Source organism: Sinocyclocheilus grahami, unplaced genomic scaffold (genome assembly GCF_001515645.1).
Source record: "Sinocyclocheilus grahami isolate Dianchi unplaced genomic scaffold, SAMN03320097.WGS_v1.1 scaffold972.1, whole genome shotgun sequence".
NCBI lineage: Eukaryota > Metazoa > Chordata > Actinopteri > Cypriniformes > Cyprinidae > Sinocyclocheilus > Sinocyclocheilus grahami.
Genome location: NW_015506151.1, coordinates 235312 through 244583, shown reverse-complemented (window position 1 = coordinate 244583; position 9272 = coordinate 235312). Strand labels below are relative to the sequence as shown.

General features: G+C 36.0%; 2 protein-coding genes across 3 annotated transcripts in view; both read right to left on the bottom strand.

The window, feature by feature from the left end:
- Positions 1-3878, bottom strand: part of LOC107564944 (alpha-(1,3)-fucosyltransferase 9-like) — a 10059-nt gene extending 6181 nt beyond the window's left edge. For both annotated transcript variants that reach the window (XM_016250119.1, XM_016250120.1), the window contains exon 1: positions 3501-3878. The gene's annotated coding sequence lies outside the window, so the exon portion shown is untranslated. The remainder of the gene's footprint in view (positions 1-3500) is intronic.
- Positions 3879-4596: 718 nt separating this feature from the next.
- manea (mannosidase, endo-alpha) lies at positions 4597-8388 on the bottom strand. Its single transcript, XM_016250118.1, has 5 exons — positions 8286-8388; positions 6934-7552; positions 6742-6851; positions 6584-6660; positions 4597-5706 (listed from the first exon to the last, which is right to left on the bottom strand). Exons 2-5 carry the CDS (start codon positions 7433-7435, stop codon positions 5070-5072), a joined length of 1326 nt encoding a protein of 441 aa, XP_016105604.1. The 5' UTR covers positions 7436-7552; positions 8286-8388; the 3' UTR covers positions 4597-5069.
- Positions 8389-9272: the final 884 nt, after the last annotated feature.

Here is a 9272-nt window from a genome sequence, read left to right as displayed (position 1 = left end):
TTTAAACACTTGAATGTGGATAAGTTTCATAAATAAAAAATAAAGAAATAAACAACATTTTGAACAAAAAGCTGAAAAAAGACTATGAACTGCATTCAGAATGATAATCAAAACGTAGATAGAGTCGATCAACACCCCAAAGCTTGACAGTCAGTATTAACTCTTCATTGGTCGACATTTTATTCCATAACGTTACACAGTTTTGATGCTGTTTTATGTCTGATGATCGTGTTAGATTACATGTGGAAGCATCTGTTGTTTCGGTTTCTTCTTCACTTGTGTTTTTTGGAAATTCTGTACAGAAGATGTGTACTAGCGCCCCCTACCGTATAACAATGAAAACACGGATTCTAGGAACACAAGTATAGCTCAAATATATTTAGACTAAGTATAAGTCAAGTATACTTAAATGTAATTTTAAGTATATTTCTGAGCAGTACATAAAGCCCATTTCTGAGAAGTACATAAAAAGTAGACTAAAAGTATACTTTCCTATTTTTAGTTTAAAAGAAGTATACTAATAGCACACTTGAATAAACGTATTTTTCGTAAGGGTAGTTATAGAGGCTAACTATTAGAGGTAAGCTAACTATAGATTTGAGCTCTTATTAATGAAAGTTTGAGCTTTTAATCACATTTTATGTGTAGATGAGCGTTTCTGATAGTTTGTAAATGTTTTGCTGGTACTTTGTCAATAGATAAATGGAAGTAACTATAAGCTAATTAATTTCACCTAAAAGTCTGCACTGTGGGGTCAATCGGTGACGTCACTTACATGAACTAATGGGCTGAAACTATTTCAAACACGTTTTGAGCTTACATTGCAAACAAATTTTGATCAATTGTAATGATTTCAGGAGCGTCAGAAAAAACCCTAAAACAGGGGAAGTTACAAGAAAATTTGTAATGGGGGCTGCTGACAGAGATACAGGAAACAGGTGATCTGAGAAATCTTATTAAATAACTTTATGCATTTTTGACAATATATTTCAACGATATCATCATGCATCTGTAAAACCTAAAAATGTGAATTCTGGTATCTTAAGATTTAAAAAAAAAAATGTTTGGTATGTTTTGTATATTGTTATTTCTCGTTTCTGCATTTCACCTCTGCTGTAGTTTGTTTATTTCTAATAAACCTGACATTGTATAGCCTACTACATATTGTTGGCTCCGTGACAAATTATTCCTATATTCTTCCATGCTGATGGCCATGCTGCAGAGCTGAAGCGGATCTCCTGCCGAAGAACATCTCCGAGGCACTATGAACCATCTGACTAGTAAATAAAACCTCAAACATTCAAAAGTTTATCAAATATTAAAAAAAATATATCAAATAAATATAAAATATTTCCTGTATGTCCTACAAGGCCATCTTGTTTAACTCTGCACTGAGTTACACAACAACCTACAGAGGGGTTCATCATAATTCGAAAAATGACACAGATGATAATAAAAAAAGATCTTTGAAATTAAAATTAATAACGGTAAGACAGAACCAGAGTACTGTGAACGTACCTCACGTCAAACTATAACGGTCTGTATGTGTATTATTTTCTAAACTTTAGTGAAGTGTTTGTTCAAGTACACTTTGTTGCTTGTGGAAACCTCACGCGAGCCTGAAAGGTACTTAAAACTTTAAATCTTATTTGCACTCTTGAAGACTAAATTTCAGTCCGGCAGAATTTTCTGCACACTTCACCACCGAGGCCAAAATGAGCATTGTGAATTTAAGAGCCTCACATTGTTTGTTTGAATTGTATTTCAGGGCAGTTCGTGAAGACAGATAACCTGGACAAAAGTGAGTTCCAGATCCAGCCTCCACACCAGACTTCTCACTCACAAGGATTGCTGTCTAGATATTATGTGTACTCTTCAGACTTAGGTGCATGCAGATATTATTCAGGGACATGAACACTTGAATATTGCAAAAATAGATAAAGTACCTTATTTAAGAATTTTGTGTTAATTGCGGAAACATTTTTACAATATATATTTTTTTGTACCGATGTTTTGTTTTGTTTTCCAAAGCACCTAAATGCCAATTCACACTGCCATACTCCAACAGGGTGAACACACTGCCCAAGCAAAACAAATAAGCATGTTAGGTGTGAGATTCATTCAACTTGGTTTGCTGATTAAACATGATTAAATATTTGTTCAGAATACTGTCGTTGTTGTGACTATTCATCTGGGAGGGGTGTGTATCAAGTGGCTTGGTTATGGTTTTGTTGAGGCTGACATGTGGAACCGATCTGGTCCAGCGTACAGGATCAGAATAGGGCCAGCTATGGTCATACAGGTGGCTGAGATATGGATCTGTCATGGCCCATTTGTGGCCCATATTTTGGCTGCCAGGTTTAGTTCACAGTGTGGATCAGGCTCAGGTGTGGCTCAGTTTTGGGCTTTCTGGTTAAAGATTGGTGTTGATATGGTTTATTTAAGGTTGTGTTTTGGTTCCAATGTTACATATTGATCTGGCCCAATTCAGGGCCAGTTATGGGCAATTAACTTGGCTGAGACTTGGACCAGTTATGACCCATGTGTGGCCCTTGTCTGGAAACCAGACCTGGTCCACACTACCGTAATTCATTGCAACAATTAATTCAAGCAAAAGCTGGTTGTATGGGCCGGAGCTGGGCCAGAGAAAAATTGCTGTGGGATGTTGCAATAGAGACACAAACGGAACTTTCTTTGAAAAAGAAAGGCCTTTTGTTTTAAATGTATTGTGATGTATTTGACACACAGAGTTGCATGCTGGTAGTTGGCTTCTGTATTGATGTCTAATAAATAGAAGATTTATAGAAAAATTGCTATGTGGGATGTTGCAACAGAGAGACACAAATGGAGGCCTTTCTTTGAAAAAGAAAGGCCTTTTGTTTTAAATGTATTGTGATGTATTTGGGACACAGAGTTGCATGCTGGTAGCTGGCTTCTGTATTGACGTCTAATAAATAGAAGATGTGGATGAAGGACGTTAAGATGAAAAGAAGGACCATTAAATATGAAGCAGTTGTGTAGTTTATTTAGTAGGCTTTACGAATTCGTGTCTGTCCCATCAGTGATATGATGGTAATATATTTAATGAACACACATCTAAAATCGTTCCAAAAAACATAAATGAACGTATAATACCGTGCAAGGTGATGTGCTTTCGCCAGTGATGCTGAAGGTCATCTTAAAACACACTGTCACACACATCTGACATATTACTACACGAAATATGGCTATTCCTTAAATATGGCACGCTCCCTCTCTCCAAAATCTCGACTGCTTTGTCTATTTTAAGCAAAACCGCATCGTATCCAAAAAGGACGCATGAAGCATCCCTTGAGAATGATCGTCCCTGCGCTCGTGCCATGTTTAATTATTATAACGCAAAAATCCCCCAAGAGATGAATGAAAAAATTATGGTGCACGCAGTGCGTGATATTTAAAGCCTGAAACAATATATGCAAAGCATACAGGTAATTTTCATATCAGTAAATCGTTTGTCTCACCTGTCCATCAGCAAACATCCTCGAGGCAAAGCCACATCATGCGCTTCCTTTATTTACTTCCCACATACCTCGCATATCGGGATGGTGCTGAAAAATCTCCGATGATGGCAATATTCGGATAGGATGTACCTGGACCCATAGCCTTCGCGTCAGTGCTTCACTGCATGTTGCAATGTGTCTGCAGTGATGAGACTCAAATCAGAGCGTGCAAGTCAATGTACATGTACGATCCTATGGGTCAGAAACGGAGAACGCGAGCAGACGCGTCGCTGGAAAGGACGCCATGTAACGCGGTGTGATGTGATGTATAATAATGTCCCCCTCCCCACATGCGCTCGGACACCTTTCAAGTGTCCGCGCTGTTCATATGCAGGGATGCAATTATATATTTAGAGAGAGTGTGTGTGTGTGTGTGTGTGTGTGTGTGTATGTGTGTGTGCGTGGGCGTGCGTGTGTGTGCAGATAATAGCCTACATGCAAACGCAAGAATGCAAAGAAATGCATGGAAGGGGAAATGAAATTTGTAACAGTGCGTTACACTGGATTATGTATGTACTCGTGGATTATCCCTTTGTTTATCACTGCTGTTTGCATTCAGTGGTTTACAGCCTATGATAGTCAGATGTGTATTATTTATAAATAAATGCATGTTATGTATGGAAATAAAAAACGTGGTTCAAATATTAATTTCATTTAATAATTTGTTTTAAAATCGGTTTAATATAATAATTCACACATTCATAAATGAGTAAATAAGCAATTACACGATCAATAATGTGAGCAAGTGGTGACCACATGGCAATAAGTCTATTTAAAGCGTCCGGTCAAAATATCTCTGAATGCAATTGGATGAGTTTAATGAGTCAGGTTTTCATATAAAGGAGTAAAAAGGCATGTAAATAAAGCAAATGTATACAATACAAAAACAACAACATAAACCGTGGCCAAATTTTGTATTCCTCATTGCTGTTTGAATCCATTGCAATCCACAGAAAAAATGTTAAACATATTGATAAAATATATGGATATGTTGAATGAAAATGCACAACACAATGTTTTTAATTTAAATAATGTATTGTTCATTGAATAACTCCCATTCATATAAGAAATAATCAATTTAATTAATTTTGATGCCAGGGAAACCATGCACTGCCAATTATGTTGGTCACACTTTATATTAGTGGTTTTATTACTATGCACATACATTAAAATTTAAAGCATGTGACAGTGTGTTATTGTGTTGTTCTGAGAAAGTTTATGAATGTCATATGTGAATCTTGAAAGACTTTTCATCGAACTGTAGTTTAAAATGCATATTTCCAAATAAATGTAATCTATTTAAATCTGTGTTTTATTTACAGTTTAAAGGCAGAATATCTCTGATTGCGATTTAGCATTAATATTTGACAAGCTTAATCAGTCAAGTTGTCATATACAGTGGTAAAAGGCATGCAAGTAAAACAAACAGCACACAACTCAAACAGAACAAAATAAAACAAACCATGGCCCTTGTAAGCACTACTTAAGGCAGTATTGCTTTTTCAGGATTAACAATAAATTTACTTTTCTTTACTCCAGCCATTTCTTCTGCTCCTCACTGAACTTTCTAGCCCATTTTTGCGTTATCTCTAAATAAACTGTAGGTTTATAAGGAAGGTAGTCAAGATACACAGTTTTACCCCATGTCTTTGGGATGGCTTTTTCGATTTGCGTTCCTTCATGCCATTCATTGAATGAAGTTATAGAGATGATCTGTGGCCTTGCCTCAACAGCCGCATTAAATGAGGTCTCATAGTACTTGCCATTAATGCGGTTCCTTGTATTCTGGGAGTTCCAGGGTCTAATGCTAGTGTCGATATAACCTGGCCCTACACTTGGAATGAAGACCAAGTCATTATAGTCACAGAAGGTTTTGATGGATCTCCAGTTGTGATATGATGAGCCATAAGTAAAGCCATTGGTCGCAAAATACGTGTAGAGTCCATCAAATCCAGCAGTCGGTATGTCCTTCTTATGCTTTTCTTCCACAAGAAGAGCAATGAAGATGCCATCATACAGTGTGTTCCTGATTGTCGATATACCATTTGGCTTTAGCAGTTGTGCCCAAACATCTGGAGTTTGTAAGTAGGAGTCATATATATAATACAGTGGAAGAAATTTGCCAGTGCTTGTTTTGTATCTATAAAAAGCAGGATGGTTTCCATACCTGTAAAATGCAATATACAATAAGTGTTATTAATCACCTCTGTGGACTGATTTTCTTCATTTATTATTTAGATTAATTTGAGAACAGTTGGAGTGAATGGGTGCAGTCAAAATGAGAGTTCAAAAACATCATATGAATCCACAAGTAATCCACATGACTCCAGTCCACCAATTAATGTCCTGTGAAGCGGAAAGCTGTGTGTCTGTAATAAAAAATTACACACACACAGACAAGCAATTGTGGTTAAAAAATACATACATTTTTATTTTTTAAGAAAATTATTGTTTTGCTAGATAAGACCCTTATTCCTCGGCTGGGATCATGTAGCCCTTTGAAGTTGCATTGAAGCTGCAATTTGGACCTGTCCATGGAGAAAAATCCTGCAATGTTTTCCTCAAAAACTTTAATTTCTTTGCGACTGAAGAAAGAAAGACATGAAGATCTTGGATGACATGGGGGTGAGTAAATTATCAGGAAATTTTTATTTTGGAAGTGAACTAATCCTTTAAAGGATTTGTTTCTCACAAACACACGCTTTTCACTTCACAAGATGTTAACTGATGAACTGGAGTCATGTGGATTATTGTGATGTTTTTATCAGCTGTTTGAAATGAAATGCTAGATCTGTTCTTATGAAGAAACAAATGCATCTACATCATGGATGGCCTGGGGTAAGTACATTTTCAGTACATTTTAATTTTTGGGTGAACTATTCCTTTAATATTAACCTAGATTTATAAATGTTGTAGAAGTATTGTCATTGTTAGCTGACACACAATACTTTTAACTAATGTTAAGAAAATGAAAGTGTTATTTATTTTGTATGTTTTGTAAGTATGAATAGACAATAGAGTTGAATGAAAAGCATCAAACATACCGCTCCACAATGTATTTAATATTTTCACGCATATTTGCATCATCTCGTCCTTTGTATGGTTCAATATGAAAAACTACCTGTCAGGGACAATAAAAAAAATGCATTAGACACAAAAGCAAAGACTATGAATTTCAAACCTCCATGTGTATCTACACCACCTTCAATTGATATTTGTCAGCTGCATCCAGAACCAAAGGCAGCAAATTATCAATTTCTTCACCATTGTCGTCATTCATACTATGTGGATACCACGAAACTGCTAGAACACCTAAAACAAGCAAAACATATTCAGTAGATGGAGCAAATACAGTAAAGAAAAATAATATCCACGTTTCAAAGAGGATTCTCACCAACATCAGCTGTTCGCAGCTGTCGCATGTGTTCCTCTAAAACCGATGGATCTCTGGAGCTGTATGGACCTAGTGCAGGGTAGAAATTGGCCCCAATGTCATCAGGAGGCTGGTGTCGTCCTGTCGGATAACCTGAGGCCACCTTGGGGTCCCAGTGTGGTAAGAGTGGATGATCCCAGTGAACATATTTTCCATCAAACTGCGGGTCCCCATACCACACATAGTAGAAAGCGTGTACATTGTAATTTGGCTCAGGAAAATCTTGCATTTTATTCTCCGTTCTATCAGCTTTCTCTGCTGGTATCATCTGTGCAGGTTTAGCAGACGCAACAATGTTGTTATCTTGTTCCATTTGTCTTGGAGGTGGAATAAGTCTTAATGCAAACTGACTGCCAAAATGATTATCCTCAGGGCTCAGAGACTTTAAGATGACTGTTATAATAAACACAGCCAAGGCTAAAGCGATAAGTGCACAACATGATTTCCGCCTAAACCGTGCCATTACCCTGGAGGTTGGTTAAAGTCCATTCCACCGAAGATGTTCAGTCAATGGTGGAACAAATATGTTAATTGAAACCCTCAAGGTTCATTCTTCATCTTCAAGCTTCTACTAGAATAGCTGTAAAATAAATAAATAACTCACTCAATAAATAGAATTTATATACGTGTATATATTATATATATTTTCATGAATTGCTATTATTTGTTTATATAAATAAATAAAAAATATACACGTTTAAATAAAACTCACAGTCTGTGAAAAGACAGTAGATCATATAAAGGCAGCTTGTACATTTCGTTGCACAACTTACTTTTACTATATGAATCATTAACCTTTAGCCTAAGCTGCATTTTATACTAAGTGCATGTGCAGTAAGATAGAAGGGCAATTTTAATTGTTTTTCTATCAATTTGTAGGTCAATCCTACATCGATTTTAGCCAAAAGCATATTTGTGAAATTCACTTTATTCATTTAAATAGGCAGTATTAGTATGTTGAAAATGCATGGACATTATACTGCTTTTTTTCTCTATTTAAATATTCAACATAGCACTTAAATAAATTACAAGTGCATGGACGTTAAATTGTTACCTATTAAATGGAACGTATTAAAATAATCAAGGCGTGTTCCATTAAAAAAAATCTATAAAATTGTTGTTACAAATAATTAATATTTTTAGAGCTAAAACGGCAACCAGTGAACACAGTTATCACAAAATCTCATAGAAAAGAGGCACATGGTACAGCTATTTAACACGGTATACATGTTATGACATGTATAACTGAGACTGAAATTAAACAATAACATGATTTTATAATTATTGCATTTTACAAATATGCAGCGTCATACCTCTGTTGACAGACATCAAGTGACACATCTTTTTTATGAATACTGAATATATCTGACACTTTAAACTAACGCGGAAATACCAGTGACCAGTATTTGCTTCTGTCTTGTTTATTCGGCAATCGTAGATATGAGCGAGCTTTACTGCATTCTACTGGAAGGGAGGTGAATTTATGAATTCTACTATGGAGAAGGCTGAACTCATGAATAATAATTAGGTAGCGTTTACGTTACTTGGCGAAGGGCCAATGACGATGCCTGATTAATATTCATGAGCCAAGCATTCTTCATAGTAGCGTTCGTAAGCTGTGAAAACTAACTCTCTGTGACAGCTGTCAGACGGTTGTTGATAGTAAGCCATAGCCTCATTCACTCATTGTCTGGTACAGTTTGCATCAGCTAAGTTCACATTTGATTTCACGTTTTCCTTGAGAGCAAGATAAATATGTGCGATATAAGTTCAATTGCAGCTTACATGTATTGTCACATACAGAATAATATGTTACAAAAAATGCCTACAGCAACATATCGTTGTAGTTTTAGTCCTACACACAAGATTTTTCGTGTTTCTTATTTTTATTCATTAAAATTAGCTTTCAATAGTCGCGTTTTCATGCACAGCCATGAGGGGGCACTGTTTGCATTAAAATGAATGGGTTGGGAGGGAAGAGTCTGGAAGACTACAAGGCTACATTAGGCACATAATAGTGATGTGTTTGTGCAGTTTTCTGAATGCATCTTGAACATCGATATGTTCATAATAAGCATATACATCCCATTCTTGTGAATTTCCACCAGACGGCATCAATAAAAGTAAAAAATATAAATTTGGCTAATAAGTAAAAGTAAAAAGAGGAAGTTCTGGGTCTGCACACCTCAAAATAAAAGCAACAATAAGTTTTAGACAATTCCACTTTTAAATCTAGCTTATTGGATGTAGATTTAGACTACATATATACACTCCATTGTCAACACTGAGCTGCTGAATTC

Excerpts from the sequence above, each read along its gene's own strand:
- manea (XM_016250118.1), bottom strand. The coding sequence starts at position 7,435 with ATGGCACGGTTTAGGCGGAAATCATGTTGTGCACTTATCGCTTTAGCC. Across the intron at positions 6,661-6,741 it reads CTGACAAATATCAATTGAAG|GTAGTTTTTCATATTGAACC; the intron begins GTGGTGTAGATA and ends TGTCCCTGACAG. Across the intron at positions 5,707-6,583 it reads ATTAAATACATTGTGGAGCG|GTATGGAAACCATCCTGCTT; the intron begins GTATGTTTGATG and ends TGCATTTTACAG.